Source organism: Bufo bufo, chromosome 10, assembly GCF_905171765.1.
Source record: "Bufo bufo chromosome 10, aBufBuf1.1, whole genome shotgun sequence".
In the NCBI taxonomy this organism is placed as follows: Eukaryota; Metazoa; Chordata; class Amphibia; order Anura; family Bufonidae; genus Bufo; species Bufo bufo.
The window spans coordinates 63,054,295-63,081,347 of NC_053398.1; the positions used below are offsets into that span (position 1 = coordinate 63,054,295).

Here is a 27,053-nt window from a genome sequence, read left to right on the forward strand (position 1 = left end):
CCAATCGAGATGGTTTGGGGTGAGCTGGACCGCAGAGTGAAGGCAAAAGGGCCAACAAGTGCTAAGCATCTCTGGGAACTCCTTCAAGACTGTTGGAAGACCATTTCAGGGGACTACCTCTTGAAGCTCATCAAGAGAAGGCCAAGAGTGTGCAAAGCAGTAATCAAAGCAAAAGGTGGCTACTTTGAAGAACCTAGAATATGACATATTTTCAGTTGTTTCACACTTGTTTGTTATGTATATAATTCCACATGTGTTAATTCATAGTTTTGATGCCTTCATAGTCATGAAAATAAAGAAAACTCTTTGAATGAGAAGGTGTGTCCAAACTTTTGGTCTGTACTGTGTATATATGTATATATATATATATATATATAATCTGGTGGCCAAATTAATTTGATTTGTTGTGATATAGTGGTTCATAACTATAATAATTATTAGTATTGCTTTTTTATATAAAATTTTGTTTCATTTAATGCCTCCTTTGATCATTGGTGGTATCAGTGGGGAATAAAGCGCTGGCCAATTAGGAAAATACTTACCACATAGGAGGATCCAGTGACGTCACCGCACTCTCCTCCTTCTTCTGTGATGCCAGCTGTCTTCTCTTCCGGGAGCACTGTGACGTATTCGGCACAGGTGCAGTGAGGAAGCCGGCGAGTGTACTTCCCTCACTGTGCCTGCGCTGAATACTGAACGGGATGGCGCAGGTGTGAGATTTCCCCAGCACACATGGCCAGCAGGAGGAGACTAACGCTGCCTGTCTCTGTCAATCAAGGATGGCAGGGCATGACCAGAGGTGGGAGAACGGAGCCTCTAAGAGCAGGAGCAACACCCCCCTGCTCCTAGAGGCTAATTTGCATATAATAAAGCTTAAAATTGCGCAAAATGTCGTCTTTTTAAAGATGGCGCCTGCTCCGGAGCAGAATGATTGCCATAGCTACAGGGTGCCCAGGGCTAATGTCTGCCAATTAGACATTTAACCCCTTAGATGCTGTGGTGACTATAGCATGTGAGAGCGGATCAAATTTTGGCACTCATATTGAACTAGACTCCATGGTGAATCTGCAATGGATATTTTCTGTTGCAAATTATGTCCCGTGAGATATGTCAGCTCCTCTGTATGGTGAAATAATTTTAAAGCATCTTTTCTTCGAATTTTACATTGTGCCATTCCTCTAGTATTCCTTATGGAAATGTATGAATAAATTAACAACTGGGTGCTATCATTTCCCTTGTAAAGAAGGCTTTGTTCTTACACAGGATGGAAGTGTCCAGTCACTTATCAGACATCCCATTGACAAGGAGAATGGGAACGCCCAGTTATCATATCACTTCTCCATACTTATCGTGATATTCTGTGCATTTTGATTGGTTGATATGTGTAATAAACTGATGGCGGATATATTTATTTATACACTGTGACATGAAGCGCTTCAGAAACGCATAAGCAGACATACTTTAAAGGGAACCTGCCATTTTGTGGTGTCTATTAGCTGCAGGCACCATATTATAGAGCAGGAGGAGCTGAGCGGACTGATATATAGTTTTCTGGAAAAAGATTTTGTATAAATTGTATTTCATTCATTTAAAGGCTATGTACACCTTTTGCAGTCATTTTTTTATGATTGTATTTTACTCATTTGGGCCTAAAAATTATTTTTTCATTTGGTCTTTTTTAAAAACATTGAGCCGTTCTGTTACAAAGGGTTGGGGTACTTTCACACTTGCATCGCCGGAACTGCCTGCCGGATCCGTCAAAACATATGCCAACTGATGGCATTTGTAAGACTGATCAGGATCCTGATCAGTCTTACAAATGCATTGAAATGCCGGATCCGTCTTTTCGGTGTCATCTGGAAAAACTGATCCCGCGTTTATTTTTTTTCACAGACCGGAATGGCGGATTCTGGCATTGCAGTATTTTGAATGCCGGATCCGGCACTAATACATTCCTATGGAAAAAAAGGCTGGATTCAGGCAAATGTTCAGTTTTTTTGGCCGGAGATAAAACCGCAGCATGCTGCGGTATTATCTCCGTCCTGAACAGTCAAAAAGACTGAACTGAAGACATCCTGATGCATCCTGAACGCATTGCTCTACATTCAGAATGCATGGGGATAAAACTGATCAGTTCTTTTCCAGTATAGAGCCCCTAGGACGAAACTCTACGCCAGAAAAGAAAACCGCTAGTGTGAAAGTACCCTTAGGCTACTTTCACACTGGCGTTTCTAGGTCCGCTTGTGAGATCCGTTTTAGGGCTCTCCCAAGCGGCCCAAAACAGATCAGTTCAGCCCCAATGCATTCTGAATGGATAAGGATCCGTTCAGAATTCATCAATTTGGCTGCGTTTGGTCTCCGTTGCGTTTTTTAGACGGTCACTAAAATGCAGCTTGCATCGTTTTGGTGACCATCTGACGATGCGGAGCCAAATGGATCTGTCCTGGCTTACAATGTAAGTCAATGGGGACAGATCCGTTTTTCACTGACACAATATGATGCAATTGAAAACGGATCCGTCCCCCATTGACTTTCAATGTAAGTCAAGACGGATCCGTTTTGACTTTGACTTTTTATTTATGAATAATGCAAACGGATCCATTATGAATGGATACAAGCGTTTGCATTACCTGTGCAGATCCGTCTGTGCAGATACAAGACGGATCCGCACCAAACGCGAGTGTGAAAGTAGCCTTAGCTGTGTGCATCCTACTTTCGCTTTCACTTTGTGTCGGTCATCTAATAACCCTTTTCTCAAAATTACTAAGAGGTCATAAACACTTATTTAAGCCACATTGTCATCAGAAAGATAAGAACGGCACTATAATGAGTGTTTATAATGTCTGAGAACAGAGATAAGGAGCCTGTCAGCTCCCTGTCTGACTGAGCAGAGAGAAAATTCAACTTCTGCTAATAGAACATCTCAGTTCTGCACGGAGAAAAGGGTTCCATGTTTTTAATAAAAACCAAGTAAATAAATGAATTCTAGCTTGTAATAAGTACAGTGCACTAATGAAAAACAAATTGCCCCCAAAGCTGTACATAGCCTTTAAATTCATTCTTCTAATTTGGGGTTTTGAAGTCAAGCAGGCGGTCCTATCAGTGACTGACAGCTCTCTGTATACACAGTCATAGAGGGAAGGCTGTCAGTCACTGATAAGACTGAATCCTTGACACCCAAGCCCAGAATGAGCAGGAACTTTAATAATTAAATTACAAGTTTTACTGAATATTTTTCCACAAAACTATATCTGATTCTCCTCCGGCTCTATAACATGCTGTCTGCAGCGCAAATATCTTGTTCAACGTGACAACTTCCCTTTAAGGACTGTTTATTGGATTTTACACTGGAGCAATAAAGAAGAAATGTTATTCCTAATACCAGTGCTGGATTAACTCTATACCCCCTCCCATATTCTCCAGTAGCTGTCGAACCATTCCCATTGACAGACACATAAGCACTCATGGGGCTCAGGTCCTCTCCTTGTCTCCTCTCCGATCTCCATGGCTATAAGCTCGTGCACTGCGCCTGTAGGGGTTGTGGGGAATCAAGATCAATACAAGAGTAGGAAAGTAATATTGCTGCCTGGTATTATTGAAGCATGAAGGAACAATTTTATTCTACAGGACAGCCTCTCGTTCTCTTCATGTCAGTATTCTATGTAACACTCTGCCTCCAGTGTCTCATGTCCCTTTATATTTTGATCCACAGTTCAGTGCACAGTGTCTCAGGCACTCTCGGAGGAGAAGACTTACAGTGGAGGACTTCAACCGAGCATTACGCTGGAGCAATGTAGAGGTAATGAGATAATGCAGGATACTGGAAATCATAGGAATCTTACCTAAGTCATTTTGGTACTAGGGGTCGATTTTGTTAGTTCATCCTTCATACATTCCAGATTCAGGATTAGCTATATGTTAATCTGAATATTCTCTCTAACTTGGTCATATTCATGAAAGCCAGTGCTGGATAGATGTACCGTATTTTTCGCCGTGCGGCCCACAAGAGGAGAACAATAAGAAAAAAATATTTTCCATTACACCTTAGGTCTGACCAGCAATCGGACCCCCAATGTTAATCAGACCTCAGCTTATAGCCCCAATCAGACCCCCAATGTCAATCAGACCTCAGATCAAACCCCAATACCTCGCATCAACCCTCCAACCATCTATCAGTCCCCTTATGTCAGCCCCCATATATTCAGCCATCAGCCCCCAGTGCAAATAAAATTTAAAAAAAACCTCACCTCTTCTGCTCCTGGACGCCACCGCTCCTCACCATCGCGATCCTCTTCATCCTGCTGTCGGTTGTGTATCGCGGCGCACAGTGTGAGGTCACAGAGCGCCCTCACGCTGTGCGCAGCCCTGCACAGCCGATAGCCGAGCCGAGGACCAGGAAGCTGTGAGTACAGAGTCTTCACCGCTTCCCGGTCCTCCGGTACTGATGAAGCGCTTCCATAATGGAAGCGCTTCATTAGCATTCGCCCCATAAGACGAAGGGGCATATTTCCCCTACTTTGGGGCGAAAAAATTCATATTATTTTGAGTACAAGCTCCTGTAGGTCATTCTTCCTGTCGTTAGAGCAGTGTTGTTCACTCGGTTAATTTACATAAACAATGTGCAGTTGTCTCTTTTAGCCAATATATGGACATGGATCCCCAGACCCGGTATCGTTTCGCAGTGTTAGAGATGGTGACTGTCATTGTGCTGAGGATCGTGATATAAATTTGGTGGAACTGGCGTTAGCCACAAACATTCCCAAAGGAACTGCAGAGACTGCTGTAAGAGGTAAGAAGCCATCTTTGCCTTGGTCTGCAAATATTCTGAGTGGTTGGTTTTTTCTAGATCTTGCTAAATTGTCTTTGCTTTCCCCAGTTCATGTATCTTATCTGGACAGTAAAGGAAACCTGGAGCCACAAGGGACAGGTAAGTGTTCACATGTTACATATAATTCCCTATGAACATTTGTGGATGTTAATTTTTCATATAATCTTCCAGTTCCTGCTGGTGTATCAATGCTAACAGATGACCTATTGAAATATTATCAGCGTGTGACGAGAGCTGTCCTAGGGGATGATTTGAATCTTATGAAGGTACTAATTATATTTATTATATACCTAACACTAAGTCAATTGTGAATGTGGCCCATCACTACCATCAGTACTCTAGGGAGTTCTTAAGTTGGCCATACACATTCAGTAGGTGATGGAGTAGGAAATCCATTTGTATAATATGAAGTTGTCTAATCGCTAACAATCTCATACCCGCCGTTTGACCAGGCATCTGTCCCCCATCTTTACATGTAATAATAAGGAACATTTAAAAAAAAAAAAAAAACTAGTAAGGACCTCAAGTCCAAACGATTATCTATGCTTATAATAATCGAGTCGATACATGTTTGATTGTTTATCGTGATTTGTATGACATCTCCTGGTATAATGGTAACTTTACTCTCATATGTATGGCCTTGTTTAGTATTATCCCATTTACTCATTACTGTTTATGCGTCTTGTCTTAATCCATCCCAGGTGGCACTTCAGGATTTACAGACAAACTCAAAAATAGCTGCATTGTTACCATATTTTGTGTATGTTGTGAGTGGGGTAAGTATATAATTACCAATATTGTAGTAATGTCTTACAGTATGTTAGTAATTTAAAGGGGTTCTCCAGGAATGATTTAAAATGGCTGCAGCAAACTGTCCTAGAATATGAGCAGGACTGATTGCCACCACTTGCAGAGCTGCCTAGGAGGTTGATACTGCTCTACAGTAGATGGTAATGATGCAATACTATCATGGCTGAACAGCCTGACAGGAATGCTCACTAATATGTTGTATATGGAAGAGCCAGAGTGTAGTGAGCCCTCGCCCCCTCACTCACCAGGCAGCTCTGCAAGTGGAGGCAACCAGTCCTGCTCACATTTAGGCTACTTTCACACTAGCGTTCGGGGCTCCGCTTGTGAGTTACGTTTGAAGGGGCTCACAAGCGGCCCCGAACGCATCCGTACTGCCCTAATGCATTCTGAGTGGATGCAGATCCGCTCAGAATGCATCAGTCTGGCAGCGTTCAGCCTCCGCTCCACTCAGCAAGCGGACACCCGAACGCTGCTTGCAGCGTTCGGGTGTCCGCCTGGCCGTGCGGAGGCAAACGGATCCGTCCAGACTTACAATGTAAGTCAATGGGGACGGATCCGTTTGAAGTTGACACAGTATGGCTCAATTTTCAAACGGATCCGTCCCCCATTGACTTTCAATGTAAAGTCTGGACGGATCCGTCTGAAGCTACTTTCACACTTAGAATTTTTTCTACAATATAATGCAGACGGATCCGTTCTGAACGGATCCCAAGTCTGCATTATAGGAGCGGATCCGTCTGGGCAGACATCAGACGGACCCGCTCTAAACGGTAGTGTGAAAGTAGCCTTAATCTGGTCATACACATTAGATAATTTTCAGCTGACCTTGTATAAGTCTAAGGCTACTTTCACACCTGCGTTTAGGTCGGATCCGTCTGGTATGTGCCCAGACGGATCCGCACCTATAATGCAAACGCTTAGATCCGTTCAGAACGGATCCGTTTGCATTACCCTGAACAAAAAAAAAAATAATTTTTTTTTTTTTTTTTTCATGATAATGCAAACGGATCCGTTTTGACTTTACATTGAAAGTCAATGGGAGACGGATCCGTTTGAAAATTGAGCCATACTGTGTCAACTTCAAACGGATCCGTCCCCATTGACTTACATTGTAAGTCTGGACGGATCCGTTTGCCTCCGCACGGCCAGGCGGACACCTGAACGCTGCAAGCAGCGTTCAGGTGTCCGTCTGCTGAGCGGAGCGGAGGACAAACGCTGCCAGACTGATGCATTCTGAGCGGATCCGCATCCATTCAGAATGCATTAGGGCTGGACGGATCCGTTCGGGGCCACTTGTGAGCTCCTTCAAACGGAACTCACAAGCGGAGCCCTGAACGCTAGTGTGAAAGTAGCCTAATGTGTATTAGAGCCCAGCTCCCTGGTGTCTGTGCAAACAAAATCCACTTGATAGGTTAGAAATGCAGGATCGGTGGGAATTAGACCTCTAAAACCGATCTTGCATTTATTACCTATTCAGGGAATAGATGAAAAATACATTAAACTGGAATATTCTGTATTGTCCCAGCTCAAAACAATATTATTTTTACATTACATTTTTTTACTATGCAAAACCCATTTAAAAGCAGGCTTGGCAGATATCAAAATATACTGTGAGAAGTGACAAACTGATCATATCTTTAATCTTTTGGGATGACCATTAACCACAGTTTTCCAGTTTTCCCCGAGTTTAGCTCGGGCTTTGGGAAAAGCACAGAATTGTTCTGCCCGAGACCAGTTAGGACAGAAGGGAGGGCTGATTTAACTGCTCAAATCTCTGAATTATTAGCAGCTAGAGATATGGGCCTGGTCTTGTTTGAAAGCTGGCATTCCATGACAGCATTAGCACATCATCAGCAGGAGATATTGCTGTTCGAAATCGAGTTGGGAATAAACGCAGTAAAACCTGCTTTCACTTTCAGGGACATTCACTGTATCCTGATTTCCCATGTCTCTAGCTGCTACCTATCCAGAGATATGAGCGGCTAAAGCAGCTGCTCCCCCTCACTTTCAGCCTAGAGGAGGGGGGGGGGGGCAGCCCAGGAGCTGATAGCCTGCAGAAGGAAAGGAAAAAACATAATCATAAATGTACAGAAATGTGGCATCATCATCATTGTAGTGACCCACATAATAAAGTTTTGCTAGTTATACCACACAGTGAACGCTGTAAATAAATTCCACAAAATAATGTTCAAATTGCAGTTTTTTATCTTTCCCCCTAATCCCGCAAAAAAATAAAATAATTTAGTAGAAAAAAAATAAAAACATGACTGCTGGAACACAAAGGGGGTAAATGTTTCTGGTCCTTAAGGCTAAAATGAATTATGTCACTAAGGGGTTAAAAATGCAATTGTGAGTTGTGCGCGAACACGATTTACTTCAGACACATTAAAACTCTACTATAAAAAAGTGACCTTTTTGAAAGGGATTTTCCAATTTTAATGTGACTGTTAGGAGGTTAAAACGGCACCATCTGATGGTAGGTAAGGCAAAAACCTCTACTGTTAATTGTCTATTCTTTCCCCCAAATGTATTTTTTTTATTTTCCCCTAGGTCAAGTCAGTGAGTCATGATCTGGAGCAGCTGAGTCGTCTGTTGCAGTTAGTTCGGTCTCTCCTGTCAAATCCGTATCTGTATTTGGGAAGTTACGGCTGCAGTCTCATGCAGAGTGTATTGTACTGTGTAACTGAGCCGCTTGCTGCCTCCATAAACCCACTAAATGATCACTGGACGTTACGAGACTATGGAGCGGGATTACTGAGTTGCATATGGTGAGAGAGAATCGATAGTATGGAAGGTGCAGTGGCGCTTCTCAGAGTGCTCTGCACCTTCCGCTTGCATCAGCCCTGCTCTGCATTACCGATCCATACAAAGCATATAGGATCCATACTTTGCATGCTGCCGGAACAGAGCCAATGCAAGGGGAAGGTGCCGATCAGTCTGACCTTTCATCTCTAGTGCTTTGTGTGAAGGTTTAGGTAACCTTTAACTCTTTTGGTTGCTGTTTTAGAAGAAATTGTTCAATGCAGTCATGAACTTAAAAGTATATGTGAGTGAGTGTTTTGGTATTGTATAAAGGGAAATATATAATCAGAAAATAACCAATTGTTTAAGGCTACTTTCACACTAGCGTTGTTTTAATCCGGCGTTTAATTCAGACACCGGAACTGCCCGCGGGATCCGGAAAAACTTGTGAAAACGGATTACATTTGAATTCTGATCAGGATTTTGATCACAATAAAAAAATGCATTGGAAAAAACGGATCCGCCATTTATGGACTTTAACTTTTTTTTCACATTTTTTGGGTTTAACATGCAAAAGCCGGATCTGGTTTGACTGAACACACAGCGCCGGATCCGGCGTTAATGCAAGTCAATAGGAAAAAGACCGGATTTGGCGTTCAGTCAAAGTGTTCAGGATTTTTGGCCGGAGGTAAAAATACAACATGCTATGTTTTTCTGAAAAGACTGAACTGAAGACATCCTGATGCATCCTGAACGGATTACTCTCCATTCAGAATGCATTAGGATAAAACTGAACAGTTCTTTTCCGGATTTGAGCCCCTAGGAAGGAAGTCGGCGCCGGAAAAGAAAAACGCTAGTGTGAAAGTACCCTTAATCAAGTTTTTTATGTTGATTGTTTCTAAAATCCTGCTGTTTTCACACTGGCCACTAAGTCTCATAATATGTGGAGGCTTCCTCTTCTGTAGAAATTTCACTTTTTACCAGTGATCTAATTATCATCACAAGCAGGATTACAATGGCAGATATCACCTCTGTATAGATATCACAGGATCCACCATTCACAATAGGTGATGGACACAGCTTTTCTACTTCCTACCTGTGAAGTGATGCTGCACAGGTCACAGAGCAGGTGTAGGAGACTCTCCCATAGAAGTCAATGGGTACCATCCAGTCTAATGGGTCTGTGGCCCTTATGGCAGCTGTAAAGCAAATCTCTAAATGCAAACAACAAGTAAAACAAGATGGCTGCCCCCATAATCTTGCCTAGGAAATGGAATAAAATCTACAGATCTCCTGTGGCATTAGGGACTCCGACTTTGCTCTTTCTTGCCCTTATGTTTTACATTACAGTTCAGCCTGCTATGTATAAGCAGAAGGAAGTGCACAGAGTGCTGATGATTGCTATTGGGTATCTGACTATTCTTCTGATCTATTCCTTCATGTTATATGCAGTCCGAGGACAGTGGCAGGTGGGGAGTTTGATTGGGGCAGTACATCTGTCAAGCCGTAACGTGGGTGTCCTAAGGCGAGCTCGGGGAGGACAGAATCCTCCTGTTGAGCTGAAGGTTTTGGATGAATTCTGTCTCCATGTGAAACCACTGCTTGGTGCCTTTGGGCAGAAAAGCTGGGTAAAAGTATAGGGAAATTAATATATGAGGTAATTCTATCTAACGTTCAGCACATTTATAAGTATGGTCAGAAAAGTGGAACTATACTTGAAAGGCACCAAATGTAGTGCAACAAAAAAGTCCTGCATGAGGGAAAATTTGTCCTTAAAAGCTATGGACATCTTCAACATAGAAGACAATGATTTTTTGCATGTGTTAGAGGTTACCTTCAGTTCAATAGTTGTGCTAAGTTTTGGCCTGCAATCTGTATTCTTTTATGCATTGTCCGACCTTCACTTTGCAGTTTGCAACCTGCTTTTCTTATGTGGGCTTGTCCCTCCCAGTAATACATGCTGGATGGGAGTCCTGTGTGTCCAGAATGCTGCTTTCGTCACTAGTTCTCTTGTATCAGCAAAGCTTCATTCCTGGACTGATTCCTTCTCAAGCCCTTAAAGGAATTCTCCCTTTTGCTAACAGACACTGATACTGAGGGATGTGCCATTCCCCCCTTCCCCTGCAGTGTTTCCAGCGGGTGCTGACACTGGTACACAGCTATGTTATTCAGTCCCCGCCTTCTTCTGTAGAATTTTCTGCTCTCCCTGATAACCTGGATGCTTTCCCCCTCTCCACAATCTGATCTGCTGTGTACTTCCCCATCTTTGCTGCTATCTCTAACACGAAGAGGAAGGGAGGGAGATAGAGGAGAGAGCCAGAACAGTCAGGATCAGTGTGCTTTTTGAAGTTAAAGTGGTTGTCCAACTTTCAAGTGCTTTTTAATAACCTCACTTTCCCCCTCAGTGGGACCTGTAAAGTGAAGCATAATTATCTGCTCTCCAACACTTGCATTCAGCTCACTGCTGTCTTCACTGCTCTTTGGTCCCGCAAGTAAACATTTGGTGCAAATGGGTTTCATATGTGCTGCTGCAGCCAAAGACTGGCCACAGCAGTGACGGTGACCCCTGTCTGTGCGGGAGGTTGGCATGCAGTGAATAAAGCGCAGTGAAGACAGCAGGTGACCAACTGAACGTCATTGAGCATGTAAGTATGCTTCCCTTGACAGGTCCCACTGGTGGGGGGTTATTTAAAAAGGACGGCTATGTGAAGGAGTCCTCAAACTCTACAGCAGTAACTTTATTAACAAATACGATTTAGAAGGGTCTTCAGTTTAATTAAAGGAAGCTTGTTCGCTTCGGAAAACTAGGTGTCCATGAGACCCCACACTAGAACTAAAAGTTAGTGACAGGCTGCCTTAATCACATTTCCACAGAATATTTGTTTGCAGGACTCTTTACGTGTTCCCAGTACCAAGTAGATTGCTGTAAAATGAGAGTCTGTAGACCGAGAATTTTAGTGCATGTTTTTTGTTTTTACAGTTTAGGCTGTTTATTTCTGCATTGTGGTAGCTGTTAAAAATGGAAACCATGGCGCATTGCACAGTTGTACTGTATATCAATGCTGCCTGACGGCCATCATTAAGGGTACTTTCACACTAGCAATTAAGTTTTCCAGTATTGAGTTCCGTCATAGGGGCTCAATACCGGAAAAAAAAACGCTTCAGTTTTATTCATTGTCAATGGGGACCAAACTGAACTGAACAGAACGGAATGCTCCAAAATGCATTCCATTCCGTTTAGTTGCGTTCCCATACCAGAGAGCAAACCGCAACTTGTTGTATTTTGCTTTCTGTCCTGGGATGCGGATGCAAGACTGATCCGTAATGACCCCATTGACTTTAAATTGAGTTAATTACGGATCCATCTTGGCTATGTTATAGATATGTTTAAGATAATACAACCGGATCCATTCATAACGGATGCAGATGGTTGTATTATAACTAACGGAAGCGTTTTTGCTGGACCCTGCCGGATCCAGCAAAAACGCTAGTGTGAAAGTACCTGAACTTTTAATGAGTCTGTAACTGCATACAAGAGAATGCTCCAAACTCCGAACGGTACCTCACGAATAGCTGCTAGCAGACGAATAGGAAACACACCCAAGCTGCTTACACTCCTAGCAATCAGTCTCTAACAGCATACAGTGAATCCCCCCAAGAACGAGACGAAGCTCCGTGTTGAGGGTCAAGCAGTGGTCACCCAGAGCTGTGTGTTTATTGTTCTTATATAACATTGTTACACATTAGTACCACCCACAGGGTTTTGTAAAAACAACCAATAAACACGTACAATACAGTAAAACACTCCCACACAAAATCCTCCCCTCTGCCTGTGATACAATTACCTTACACAATGGGTTGATGTAATTATCACAGGCAGGAGAATACACAATGTCTTCTGTCCTGGAGACAACCGAGGAGTAATTCAATTATCTCTCAGGACAAAGGGAAATCGCCAATACACACGTGGGGACAATAGGACAGACATCACTATTTAAATATACAATGTCCCAACCATTACAGTAACATAGACATTTAACATATCCCCAGATGGCTTGGATCTGAGCGCTCAAAATATCCAAACAGCGCTCAGATGCCACAAACACAGTCGAATCGCCATGGGGTTTTAGTTTAGCATGGGCTGATGAGAGGGCCCATAATCCTGGGGCAAGAGGCTGGCAAACTGGCCCCTCCAAAACCCAGTGGAGCGGTTAGTTTCGCCACAGAGTCCATCGTCATGGTGTTTGTCACTTGCATGCAGTGCTAATTTTTGGCAAATGTGACAGAATCTTTTAACATAGTCTGATGGTAGAGCTTTTAGCCACAAATACTTATAATTTTATTTTATTTTTTGTAATCTTCAGGACACATCGGGACTTGGAAGGTTCACTGTATACACAGGTTTTGCAATCTCTGCAAAAAGTTTTGGGAGACCCTGTCCGCCCTTTGTGCTCCCATTATGGTGCTGTGGTTGGTCTCCATGCCCTAGGCTGGAAGGTAAGCTGTTTTAGCATGGCTTGTGATCTTTTCATTATATAAGGATGGATGCATATTTCAGTATGTAAGGTAAAAGCTGGCCACAACTTGAATGCTAACTTTTCTCATTCAGGCAGTGGAACAGGTGTTGTACCCTTTGCTACCAACTTACTGGTCTGGATTGCAAACCGTGCTAGATGATCACTCAATGTCCAATGCACAGGTTAAGGCGGATGGCCATAAGGTCTATGGAGCCATTCTAGTAAGTAGACAAAGGTGAAATAACATATTGCAGTAAGGTTGAGTATTTGACAATAGTTTATTTTAAGTGGAGTTATAAGTGTTTAGAGAAACATGGTTACTTTCTTCACAAATCTCCACCACACCTTTCTATGGCTTGTACCCGGTTTTAGACCTTAAAGGGGTTATCCAGTATCATAAAAAGCCCCCCCCCCCCCATGTGCCGGGCCCCTCACAGGGAATATACTTACCCCGCTCCCTGCGCCGCTCCTGGTCCCAGCGCCACCACTGCTGCTTCTCCCTGTACACGGATGAAAACATCTGGTGTCGGGGGGAGCAGCCAATGGCAGACGGGGGGGGGGGGGGAGCCTCCCTAGCTTTGCGGGTGACGCTAGGGAGGCTCGTCCCCGCCTGCCATTGGCTGCCCTCCCCCCCCCCCCCCCCCCCGACACCAGATGTTGTTATATATAGATCTCTCTGTATAGATGTGTTAATTTTTGGCTAGTGTTCAGATTTTTTTTTCCTGGAGTAAATTTTGATTGTCAAATGTTTTTTATTATCATTTTCAAGGGTACAAGGTAACAATAATTCCATAGTCATATGAGATTACACAGTGTACAGATTTCGGATCTCTGATGCAACATTGACATATACATATGGGACTATAGTGATGCAGGAACATTAAGAGCAGTGAAAGCAGTTAATAATGTTCCCCATTGCATCCTTGTTTTTATGGAAGTGGTAGTCTATTTCAATAGACTGGGATACAAGAAAGATAATAGAAAAGCATTAAGCAAAATATAACATAAGTGAACAAAAGCAACAACAGTAACAGAGCACTCTCTGTTCCGGCGTTAAAGGTGGGCTCTTCTATGGGTCGGATACAACTGCATTAGAGGAGGACCGCAAAATCTGCCACATAGAGGCAAACTTGCAGTGTTTGTGATTCATAAGGGCTATCATTTTTTTATGAGTGCAGGTAGTATATACCATCGCCACCACTTCTTTGATGGGAGGAGTTGCAGGGGATTTCCAGTATCTCATGATGGGTACCGTAGTTTTGTGGAGAGCAAAACATGTGCTATTACTGTACGTAGGTGTGTTGGGAAGTCCATAATGCCAAGAAGAAGAAAGCTAGCCTGCCAGACTTCCTGTAGGAGGGGGCAGGACCAGACTATATGAAATAGTGACCCCCTGCCTCCACATCCTCTCCAGCAGGATATATGTAGCTCAGTTTTTCACTGGTAAGATACCACCTAAGGGCGGTTTTTCTTTTTTTTTTTTTCTTTTCAAAATCTTTTTATTAATTTTCAGTAATGAAATACATACATAAAGGCAAAAACAAAACTGCCAACTGGCAGGTACAATCCGTAGAGCGATTGAAGGCAATTTCTGAAACATTATGCCAACGGTGACCTGTGATTTATAAGTACGTTTCCAAGGGAAGAGTAGACTTAGTTCACATCAAAGAAGCAAAGGTTTACCTAGTCCCAGGCTCTCTGAGTACTCACGATCTGAGCTAGAGAACCGACCTCAAATCTAGGTAATGTTGTTCTAAGGCTCAGGAAGGGAGAAGAGGTCTGGGGTAAGCAAAAGGTCGTGAGAAACTTATTTGTCTACATAATAGTGTTTCAGACATGGAAATGAATTAGTACCTGCAAGGAGAAGGAAATAAAACAAAAACTCAAAACATAAGGTATAATACAGAAGGAAGGAGGGAAAAAGGGTAGGAGGGGATAGGGGAAATATGCCACTCTAGATGATTTCGTGCTGCATCTTGACTTGTATTAGATGTCTAGGGAGTGCTACTAAAGATTGAGTCTCGTTTTCAGAACCAAAAGGACCTGTTAGTGCGTGGTTATGTGAGGAGAACCATTTCATCCATGGAGACCAGATTTTTTTGTATTTACTATGGGTCCTAAGTTCCCAATGTGAGAGTTCTTCTAGTCTGGAAATGGCAGCTACTTTGTTTGACCAACAGGTGCTGGATAAGGGACCTTGTGCTTTCCAGTTGGAAGCTATAAGTAACCTTGCTGTTGCCAAAAGGACTCTTACTAGTTTCTTATCTGTTGAGGTTAGATTGTGTGGGAGAATGTTTAAAAGTGCAATTTCTGCATTAAGGGCGGTTCTTCTGAACGCTTCGTAGTGGGAGACACAAGTTAAGTTCCATTCACCCGTCCGCAAAATGGGTCTGCATCCTTTCCGCAATTTTGCGGAACAGGTGCGGACCCATTCATTTTCAGTGGGGTCGGAATGTGCTGTCCGCATCTGCACTTTCGTTCTGCAAAAAAATAGAACATGTCCTATTCTTGTCCGCAATTGCGGACAAAAAAAGGGATTTCTCGCCCATTTCCTTGGGGGACACAGGACACCTTGGGTATAAATCAGCTCCCTAGGAGGCGTGACACTGAGTGAAAACTGTTAAGCCCCTCCTCCAGCAGCTATACCCTCAGCCTGGAGAGAGAGACTGCCAGTTTTTGCTTAGTGTCCAAGGAGGCAAGGCACTCCCTGCTCTGCAGGGCTGTTTTTTCTCCTTATTTTTTATTTTATTTTTAATCAGGATCTTTTATTTTTTCAGGGATAACAGAGATGCCTGGACCTCTCTGTTTCTCCCGGGGTTGAGCTGTGCCAGTGCCGGTCATCCGCACTGCCGCCTCCCCCACAGAAGACAAGGTGGACCAGGGCAGCCTAGCTCTCCTGCATCCCGCCAGCGTAAGGTTCGCCCGCACGAAAAGTCCCTCTTCCAGCGTCCTGCCACTGCGGTGCCAGTAGCTGAAGGGGCGACCCTGCTGAAATGGACCGAGGGTGAAGACAGCAGGATGGTGAGAGGTGGCTGCTCCAGCCCTATCCCCCCCTCCCCTCCCCCACTGGCTACTTGGGGTCTGTTAATTCTGGGGCCTTTTTAGTTCTAGGGACCTGCTGGCTTCCCTTTCCACCTCTATCCTTTGGGGCCTCCCAGCTACTACGCTCCCCCACTCTTGCTCTAACCTGGGTATCGGCGCTGTACTATCAGGTCCTTGAAGATCACCGGCACTGCGGGTGTCCGCAGTGCTTCTACTTTCTGTACTGGCATCCAGGACCGCGTCTGCGGTCCTTACATACATTCGCATTACCTCCGTCCGGCGAGCGCACATCCACTCTGCTCTGCACTCCTGCTACTACTGCAGCTGCTGTTGCTCCTTGCTTCCCGAGGCTCTCCTGGTAGGACTGTTACCCCCTTCTAGCGCCAGGTATAGGCCTCTCTTCCTGGGTTATTTTACCGTCATCACCAACATGTCGGATCCCACAGGGGCCCCTAAGCCCTGGTACCATGTCTGTACCGCCTGTAGAGAACCTTTTCCACGGGGGCAATCTGATCCGCATTGCTCTGCATGCCAGGCCCCAACGCAGGGTCCGCCAACCGCTGTGCGGCTCCCGGTTCCCTCTGGTCCACCTGACTGGGCTAGGTCCCTATCCAAGGCCGTGGAAAGCCTCACCCACATAGTAGGCCGCCTTGTAGACAAACCACCTACCCCGCAGGCTGCCACACCCCCTGTCGCATCCTCCGGGTCTACTGCTTCTGCCGCTCCCTCTGGTTCCCTCGCTCCCAGTGAAGCCTCCAGGGCCCGGCACTCTCAGAAGCACTCCAGGGCAGAGTGTGCATCCTCCTCAGATGCGTCTCTCTCTCTGCCACTCGTGCGGACTCAGTCGGGATTCTCCTCCTCACAGGACATGCCTTCTGAGGGAGAATTGGCGGATTCAGATTGGGACATGGACTCGGCACTGCCGTCCAAGCTAGCCTCTGCAGTGGGTCATCTCACCGCTAACATTCGCGATACCTTTAAGATACACGACGACCCTCCCAGCACTGACCAGGCCGGCGTGTCCTTTTTCCGCCCCAAACAGGCATCCAAGGTTTTTCCTCTCCACGCCGACTTCTCTTCGGTGGTCTCTAAGGCTTGGGCTCGCCCTGCCGCCCGCTTTACCGCTCCCAAAAAGCTGGACATATGTTATCTATTTCTAGCAGGTTGACCCTCCCGTGGCCCGCCTGTCTAAGAGCACGGCCATTCCTGTGGCAGACGGCTCCTCACTTCAGTCCACCGAGGACCGTCGTATGGAGTCCCTCTCTAAAGCCATCTTTGCTGCCTCCGGGTCAGCCCTCAGACCGGTCTTTGCCTCCGCCTGGGTGGGGAAAGCGGTCTCTGAATGGGGCTCGCAGCTTGAACAGGAATTGGGTTTGGACGTTCCCATTCAGGACCTCCGATCCTTAGCCCAACTGATGGTTCAGGCAGGAAAATTTATTTGTGAGGCTTCTCTAGATGCGGATGCCCTCATAGCCCGCTCTTCTGCCCTAGCCGTTTCAGTCAGGAGGGAACTTTGGCTGAAGGTTTGGGCGGCAGACGCCGCCTCCAAGCGCTCCCTTGCTGGGCTGCCATTCACAGGCTCCCGTTTATTCGGGACCCGTTTAGACGAGATTATTTCAGAAGCCACGGGTGGAAAGAGCACCCATCTTCCCCAGCCCAGAACCAAGGGCGCCACTCGAGGCCGTTCTGGTTCATCTCGTTTTCGGTCCTCCCGCAGGTTCTCCGGGCCTCGACCCGCAGCCGGTCCGTCCTCCGGTCCCTCCCAAGATAGGCGCAAGAAGCCCTTTTTTCGGGCACAGCCCCACCTGGCGTAAGTCACAAGCTGCTCACCCCACACCCCCACCCCCCCACGGACAAGCAGCCCTGCGCTTGAAGGTGCGACCCTCCTCCTTTTCAGGGACATCTGGCGGCTCACGTCTCCAACGCCTGGGTGCTCGAAATTGTGTCTTCCGGATACAAAATTAAGTTTGCGTCACTCCCTCCGGATCGCTTCTTTCGGTCCCGTCCTCCGCGAGATCCCGAGTGTGCGGCCGCCAACTCCGTAGCCATTCGCACCCTTCTGGACAAGGGAGTTATTGCTCCCGTGCCTCAGGCAGACAGATTCAAAGGGTTCTCCTCGAACCTCTTTGTTGTCCCCAAAAAAGAGGGCTCGGTGCGGCCGATCTTAGATCTCAAACGGTTAAACCGTTTTTTCCACCTTTGGCGATTCCGGATGGAGTACCTCTGATCTGCGGTGGCTTCCCTGGAGAAGGGGGATTTTATGTCATCAATCGACATTCAGGATGCCTACCTCCACGTTCCAGTCGCTCGGTGTCACCATCGTTTCCTTTATTTTGCGGTGGGAAACGATCACTATCAGTTCGTCGCCCTCCCCTTCGGCCTGGCGACGGCTCCTCGGGTGTTCACCAAGGTCCTAGCCCCTGTCCGGGCCTTGCTCCGCTCCAGGGGTGTTTTTCTGCTGCCTTATTTGGACGACGTCCGCCAGCATGGACCTCACTCTGGAGACCCTGGCGCGATTCGGTTGGCTTATCAACCTTCCCAAGTCTTCCCTGACCCCCTCCAGATGGTTGATCTTCCTGGGGATGCTGCTGGATACGGAGGCGGCGGAGGTCCATCTTCCAATGGACAAGCGTCTGACCCTCCACCGGTCGGTTCGCAATCTTCTTCACCACTGCCCGTCCTTCCGATCCAGCATGCGGGTGTTGGGACAAATGGTTGCCTGCTTTGAGGCGATTCCGTTCACACAGTTTCATTCCCACACCTTTCAAAGGGCGATCCTCTCTGCCTGGGACAAGTCACCGGAGAGTCTGGACCGGCCCTTCCTTCTAACTCGGGCCTCCCTCCGCTGGTGGTTGCAGTCCCCTCTCCAGGGGAAATCCTTCCTTCCACTGACATGGCAGGTGGTTACCACCAACGCCAGTCTGGTGGCATACATAAACCACCAGGGGGGCACTCGCAGCGCCGCGGCAATGCGAGAGTTTGCCCGCATTCTCCTCTGGGCAGAAGCTCACTTTCCGGCCCTGTCAGCGATTTATATTCCAGGGGTGGAGAACTGGACGGCGGACTTCCTCAGCCGGACCACCATCGACCCGGGCGAGTGGTCGCTACACCCGGACGTGTTCGAGTCCATTTTCCTTCGTTGGGGTCGCCCGGACGTGGACCTCATGGCCTCCAGGTTCAACTACAAGCTTCCCACCTTCCTGGCCAGGGCAAGGGAACCGAGGGCGTACGGCGACGACGCCCTCGTTCTTCCGTGGCAAGAATTTTCCCTTCTGTATGTATTTCCCCCCATTACCTTACTGCTTCGGGTTCTCCGGAAGATCTCGGCAGAAGGCATTCCCACGATCCTGGTCGCTCCAGATTGGCCTCGTCGGTCTTGGTACGCCGATCTGATGCTGCTCCTGGGAGACGCGCCGTGGCCGTTACCTCTCAGAGAAGATCTCCTCTCCCAAGGGCCGATCTTCCACCAGCATTTCAGGTCGCTACGTTTGACGGCGTGGCTGTTGAGACCGCAGTTTTGACGCAACAGGGGTTTTCCACAGATGTGGTTCGCACCATGATCCGCGCCCGGAAGCTTGCCTTGTCCAAGATCTATTACCGGACTTGGAGGTCTTATTTTGGATTCTGTGAGAATCTGGGTGTTCCCCCCTCTCCATTTCTCTCTCCCCACGGTTCTGTCCTTCCTCCAGTCCGGCCTGGGGCTGGGTCTCAGTTCCTTGAAGGGTCAGGTATCGGCGCTGTCCATCCTCTTCCATCGTCCCCTGGCTCCTCTGGGACCTGTCCAAGACCTTCATCCAGGGAGTGGCTCATTCGGTTCCTCCATACCGTTCCCCGATTCCGCCCTGGGACCTGAATATTGTGCTCTCGGCGCTCCAAGCTTCCCCCTTCGAGCAGTTGTGGAAGATCTCCCTACGACTTTTGTCTTGTAAGGTCGTGTTCCTTGTTGCCATTACGTCTCTCAGATGGGTGTCCGAATTGGCGGCCCTTTCTTGTTCCGAGCCTTTTCTGGTCTTTCACCAAGATAAGGCTGTTCTCTGTCCCGTCCCTTCCTTCCTTCCGAAGGTGGTCTCCGCCTTTCATCTTAATGAGGACATTGTCCTCCCCTCTCTGTGTCCATCCCCTTCCCACCCTCGAGTACGGGAACTTCACTGCTTGGACGTTGTTAGGGCCTTGAAGATTTACCTGGTGATCGCCGGCCCCTTTTCGTCGCACGGACTCCCTTTTTGTAGTTCCGGAGGGTCCGCGCAAGGGGTTGGCAGCCTCCAAGGTGGCTATCGCCCGTTTCATCAAATTAGCTATTGCTGAGGCTTGCCGCGCCAAGGGCAGGGTTCCGCCTTTCGGTGTCACCGCTCATTCCACCAGAGCGGTCGGTGCCTCTTGGGCCCAGAGACATCGGGCTTCGGCTGAACAATTGTGCAAGCCGGCCACTTGGTCTTCCTTGCACACCTTTACCAAGTTTTACAGAGTGCACACTCATGCATCGGCGGATGCTGCTTTGGGTCGTCTGGTCTTACAGGCAGCGGTTTCTTGATGCCTACGGTGGCTTCGCCTTGGGCTGTGGTCCCTCCCTTCTTGGACTGCTCTCGAACATCCCAACATGTCCTGTGTCCCCCAAGGAAATGGGCGAGAGAACTAGATTTTTGTATAACTTACCAGTAAAATCTCTTTCTCGCTCTTCCTTGGGGGACACAGCACCCACCCATCATTATTTGTTCTACAGGTTACAGTTTGGTTGCCCCTGTCGGGTAGTTGACTTGTTTGGTTTCCACTTTGTTGGTCATTGCCTTTTTTTCTCACTACTTGGACACGCATCTGGTACTCTCTCCAGGCTGAGGGTATAGCTTCTGGAGGAGGGGCTTAACAGTTTTCACTTAGTGTCACGCCTCCTAGGGAGCTGAGCTATACTCAAGGTGTCCTGTGTCCCCCAAGGAAGAGCGAGAAAGAGATTTTACTGGTAAGTTATACAAAAATCTCGTTTTTCTATGAGAGTGGCGGCGAAGTGCGGTCCGCAAAATGCGGAACGCACATTGCTGGTGTCTATGTTTTGCGTAATGTGTGAATGGATCCTAAATGTTTTGACCCTGAATGTTGAAAAGGCCCAAATTTTAGTGGGGAAAACTTCTCCCAGTTCCTTTTCCCATGCTAGATATGGACTTGATTTGAGAAAGACATTTTTGGAGTCTAAAAGTGAGTACATAGGTTTAAGGCCCTTAGGGGATGGTGTTTTTGAGTCCCAGAGCTCAAAAATCTCCTTACAGGCGAGAACTGTAAGGGGGTCTGTGGATTTGAGTAGATGTCTACTTCTAAGGTATTGTAGAACAGTGATAGCCAGTTCGCATTGTTCGCCCGCGAACACATGCGGGCTGCCATCTTTTCTCACAAGTCCGGCGAGGTACAGGTAAGCCCTTACCTGTGCCTGCGCCGCGAGCCGATCTGAAACAAATGCGGTCACCGGGAGCAGGCAGCTCCAAGAACAGCCGCAGGGGGCCTTCATCGGGCTATTCTCGGAACTGCCTGCTCCCACTGACCGCATTTGTTTCAGACCGGCTCACGGGCACAGGCACAGGTAAGGGCTTACTTGTGCCTCGCCGGACTTGTGAGAAAAGATGGCAGCCCGCATGTGTTCGCGGGCGAACAATGCGAACTGGCCATCACTGTTGTAGAATTCTCTATGTGGGATGTGGAATTTCTCATGACTGAAAATTGGCACAGTTGAGAATTATCAAAGAGGGAAGATACAGTGGAGAGGCCATTGGAGACCCAGAGTTGTAGATCCATTTCAGGGAATATAAAACTAGAATCTCAAGGGGGGCATAGGAGTGTAAAGAGATGGGGGACTTGGCTGTTCTTGAATGAAAAAGTCTCCATTGGGTTATCGAGGTGGATATAAAGTATGGCAAGGAGCTAACCGGGAGAGAGCGGTCTCAAGACGCCACTAACAGAGCTTTTAGGTTTCCTCCTGGAGTTGCCGAGGATTCAATGTGAATCCAATGGTGTCTCCCATGTCCCTCCCACCATTCCCTCAGGAAGCTTATGTGGGTAGATAATGCGTGGACGTCGAGGGGTCCAGAGAAATGAGTTTACGGATCCTTGTAAAAAAGGAAGCCGGTAGTAGGATAGGCACTGTCCTAAATAAGTATAGGATCTTTGGGAGAGTTAGTATTTGAAAAGCCGCTATGCGGCCTACCCATGAGATCTCATGTTTGTTGTGTTGGTTTAAATCTTTCTCCACTACTTCAAGCAGTGGGAGGCAATTAAGGTGATATAGATGTTTCATCTGGTTAGGGACCTGCGTACCCAGGTATTGTACATGGCTTGTCTGTCAATCCAGTTTAAATCTGGAGCTGAGTGTTAAGGGTCATAGGAGACACACTGATGGGCAAGGTTTGGGATTTTTTTTCTCATTTATTTTATAGTAGGAGAAGGAACTAAATAGGTGGATTATGTCCATTGCGGCAGCCAATGATTTTTCTTTTGCGATAAGGGTTAAGATTACATCATCTGGGGGGGGGGGGGGTGCGTGGCCAACTGCCGCCATGAACGGTCGCAAGTGAGATCTGCTCCGACTCCCGCATGTAATCCTGAGCCATCCTTACACCCAGTGACCTCCCTGAACACCCCAACCGACGTATCGAGGTTGCCAGGAAAGGTGGAGGCAAAATATGGGTCCAAATAAAGTCCAGTCAGCAGCGAAACGCCTGAAAGACTTCGCTAGGCAGGAGCCTCAACATGGCGCCGCTACATCCGCCTCACCTCGCGCTCCTCATACACGCGGTCAGGCGCTGCAGGCACAAGTGGATGAAGCTGTGGAGCCGGATTTTACTCTAAAAACGGCACATGAGCTAATGGCGGCGATCGTTGCGTGTCAGTCGTCACTTACTGGCAAAATTGAAGAGGTCAGGGTGGATCTGGGGCTGCTGCGACAGGATGTCCAGCAGTTAAGGGAGAGAGTGCGCCACACTGAAGAGAGAGTTTCTGATCTTGAGGATCTAACAAGGCCCCTTACTGCCAGAGTGCAGGCTATAGAGAGCTCTGTGGAGCTATGGAGGCAAAAATGTGATGACCTCGAGAATAGAGCGAGGAGAAACAATGTGAGGATCCTTGGCATGCCGGAAAGAACAGAGGGATCCGATCCAGCCATGTTTCTAGAGCAGTGGTTCAAAGCTACATTCCTGGATGCTAACTTCTCAATGGCGTACGCTGTGGAAAGAGCTCACCGTGTTCCAGTGCGGCCACCACCACCAGGGGCACCTCCTAGACCCCTTCTGGCCCGTATGCTCAATTGGAAGGACAGAGATCTTATATTGTGCCAAGCAAGAAATAAAGCCACCATCACTGTGGGCAATGCCACCGCCTCACTGTTCCCGGATTTCTCAGCCGAGCTGCAGAAGAAGAGGGCCACCTTTTGTGGCGATTAAACATTGTATGAGGGAAGCTAACCTTCAATATTCAATGGCGTATCCAGCACGCTTGAGAGTAGCAGATGGCGGGAAAACCATATTTTTCACCAACCCGCAGGAGGCTGCAGAATGTCTTACTAAGCGTCAAAGACGTCCACTTCCCAACTGAAAGTTATCCGGGTTCCAGGTGGACTTTACCTCGCCTCTGGTCATCTAATGGAGGACTCTCAAATACCAGGTGTTTTGTCTCTTAAGTATGTATAATGGGACTTTTGGTGTTGAGATGTGTCTGTACTCAGCTAACAAATACTTAGCCAGCACTGCTTAATGTTCTCTTTTCATGTTTTGGTTGCTGGGATAATTACTATTGTTTAGGGAGTTTGCTCAGGCACCTGCATAGGTATAACATCCCACTGCACTATGCAGGTCCCCGAATACATAGCTACTGAAAAAGTTAAGTTTTATATGTTTAGTCAATTGTTATGTGAGACATGTTGCCGTACTGAATATAGAGGTTTCGGAATACTCCTGCAATGGACACGTTGCACGATACTGGTACATACCGGTGGTTCAAAAGAGGTTTATCCTGTCATTAAAATTAAACAAAGGTCATGTCTGCCCTAACTGTGATGTCCTGGAATGTGAGAGGTCTGTGGGGTCCCAGGAAAAGAATGGCAGTATTTGCACATATTCGTAGGTATCACCCTCACATTTTGGGAGTACAGGAAACACATCTGATGGCTGATACTGGGGAGAGGATGGGTAAGCCGTGGGTGCAATGGAAAGAAAATTCATATGGGAATTCGCATTCTAGAGGGGTATCCCTGCTGGTGCACCGAGCCATTCGGTGGGAAGTGCACCGAACAATGACAGACCCTGAAGGGCGATATGTTTTTGTCTTTGCTCACATTAATGGCATACCATATGTTCTAATAAATATACACTGCTCAAAAAAATAAAGGGAACACAAAAATAACACATCCTAGATCTGAGTTAATTAAATATTCTTCTGAAATACTTTGTTCTTTACATAGTTGAATGTGCTGACAACAAAATCACACAAAAATTAAAAAATGGAAATCAAATTTTTCAACCCATGGAGGTCTGGATTTGGAGTCACACTCAAAATTAAAGTGGAAAAACACACTACAGCCTGATCCAACTTTGATGTAATGTCCTTAAAACAAGTCAAAATGAGGCTCAGTAGTGTGTGTGGCCTCCACGTGCCTGTATGACCTCCCTACAACGCCTGTGCATGCTCCTGATGAGGTGGCGGACGGTCTCCTGACGGATCTCCTCCCAGACCTGGACTAAAGCATCTGCCAACTCCTGGACAGTCTGTGGTGCAACGTGACGTTGGTGGATAGAGCGAGACATGATGTCCCAGATGTGCTCAATTGGATTGAGGTCTGGGGAACGGGCGGGCCAGTCCATAGCATCAATGCCTTCGTCTTGCAGGAACTGCTGACACACTCCAGCCACATGAGGTCTAGCATTGTCTTGCATTAGGAGGAACCCAGGGCCAACCGCACCAGCATATGGTCTCACAAGGGGTCTGAGGATCTCATCTCGGTAGCTAATGGCAGTCAGGCTACCTCTGGCGAGCACATGGAGGGCTGTGCGGCCCTCCAAAGAAATGCCACCCCACACCATTACTGACCCAATGCCAAACCGGTCATGCTGGAGGATGTTGCAGGCAGCAGAACGTTCTCCACGGCGTCTCAAGACTCTGTCACGTCTGTCACATGTGCTCAGTGTGAACCTGCTTTCATCTGTGAAGAGCACAGGGCGCCAGTGGCGAATTTGCCAATCTTGGTGTTCTCTGGCAAATGCCAAATGTCCTGCACGGTGTTGGGCTGTAAGCACAACCCCCACCTGTGGACGTCGGGCCCTCATATCACCCTCATGGAGTCTGTTTCTGACCGTTTGAGCAGACACATGCACATTTGTGGCCTGCTGGAGGTCATTTTGCAGGGCTCTGGCAGTGCTCCTCCTGTTCCTCCTTGCACAAAGGCGGAGGTAGCGGTCCTGCTGCTGGGTTGTTGCCCTCCTACGGCATCCTCCACATCTCCTGATGTACTGGCCTGTCTCCTGGTAGCGCCTCCATGCTCTGGACACTACGCTGACAGACACAGCAAACTTTCTTGCCACAGCTCGCATTGCTGTGCCATCCTGGATAAGCTGCACTGCCTGAGCCACTTGTGTGGGTTGTAGACTCCGTCTCATGCTACCACTAGAGTGAAAGCACCGCCAGCATTCAAAAGTGACCAAAACATCAGCCAGGAAGCATAGGAACTGAGAAGTGGTCTGTGGTCACCACCTGCAGAACCACTGCTTTATTGGGAGTGTCTTGCTAATTGCCTATAATTTCCACCTGTTGTCTATCCCATTTGCACAACAGCATTTGAAATTGATTGTCACTCAGTATTGCTTCCTAAGTGGACAGTTTGATTTCACAGAAGTGTGATTTGACTTGCAGTTACATTGTGTTGTTTAAGTGTTCCCTTTATTTTTTTGAGCAGTGTATATAATCCCCCACCTGCCAACATCTCCGTCCTGCAGGCAGCGGCGGGTTTTGCTGCACAATACTCCAATGTTAGGTTGATATGTATGGGGGATTTCAGCATGGTGATGGACGAGCGCCTGGACAGATTCCACGGCTCAGCCGTTCACCCTAGTGTGAGATCGTCTGTCACCATTTTTACCAGGTTCGCTGGTGAGATGGGATGGGTGGACATGTGGAGGGAAAGGAACCCTGCGAGAGAGGAATACTCTTGTTTTACTCCATCAAGGAGTGCACTATCGAGAGTAGATTACATATTTGGCACTGAAAATACATATTTAGATTTAATAGACGTAAAGTATAAACTGGAGGGTCTGTTGGATCATGCGCCGGTTACACTGAAACTAACGCTACCTAATGCACCAGCCGGAGGTAATAAGATGCGCACACATCCATTCTGGTTGACACTAATGACAAATAATGACAGAGTACCTGATCAGATCAATGTGTTCTTAGAAATGCATGTAGATGAAACAAATGATTTGCTAGTGTGGGAGACTCTGAAAGCCTATTTGAGGGGATGCTTGAAATCATCAATATCCTATATTAAAAAGCAACTCAGCGTAAAGAGAATGAGTTGAGCTCCCAGTGCAAGGATGCTGAGTCTCGTTTCACATCTGATCCCACTGAGAATAATAGGAGGGATTGGATGCATAAAGGGAGACAATACATGATATACCTTAAAGAAAAAAGCGAACGAAAGATGTTCTTTCTCAAGCAGAAAACATTTGAGTTAGGTAACAAAGTTGGGAAAGTACTGGCCCACATAGTACATAGGAACGCGGCGGCGCCATCAGTGTTGCGTATACAGGATACAGACTGGAGGATAGTAGAGGATGCCCATGGGATACTAAACAGATTCAAAGCATTCTATCAGGACTTGTATAAGTCCACTATTCAATATACCCAATGTGAACTGGATGGCTACCTAGGAGAGATTAGGTGCTCACAACTAGAAATCCAAGACAGGGATATATTAGATGAAAGGATTACATTAGAAGAGGTTAAGGAAGCCATAAAAAAGTTGAACTTGGGGAAATCTCCCGTTCCTGATGGCATCCCGTTAGAAGTATATTCCAGGTATATAGACAAACTAGGACCACAACTACTCAAAATGTATGAAGCGTCACTAAGTCAGGGATATCTCCCCG

The 27,053-nt window shown here is 46.8% G+C and overlaps 1 protein-coding gene across 1 annotated transcript in view; it reads left to right on the forward strand.

The window, feature by feature from the left end:
- The window catches only part of TAF6L (TATA-box binding protein associated factor 6 like), a 71,518-nt gene that overhangs the window by 18,521 nt on the left and 25,944 nt on the right, over nucleotides 1-27,053 (forward strand). Inside the window, exons 3-10 of the mRNA XM_040410035.1 lie at nucleotides 3,713-3,799; nucleotides 4,639-4,789; nucleotides 4,877-4,927; nucleotides 5,000-5,094; nucleotides 5,530-5,604; nucleotides 8,189-8,406; nucleotides 12,745-12,877; nucleotides 12,990-13,118. Of these exons, the coding sequence (XP_040265969.1) occupies nucleotides 3,713-3,799; nucleotides 4,639-4,789; nucleotides 4,877-4,927; nucleotides 5,000-5,094; nucleotides 5,530-5,604; nucleotides 8,189-8,406; nucleotides 12,745-12,877; nucleotides 12,990-13,118 (939 nt within the window). The remainder of the gene's footprint in view (nucleotides 1-3,712; nucleotides 3,800-4,638; nucleotides 4,790-4,876; nucleotides 4,928-4,999; nucleotides 5,095-5,529; nucleotides 5,605-8,188; nucleotides 8,407-12,744; nucleotides 12,878-12,989; nucleotides 13,119-27,053) is intronic.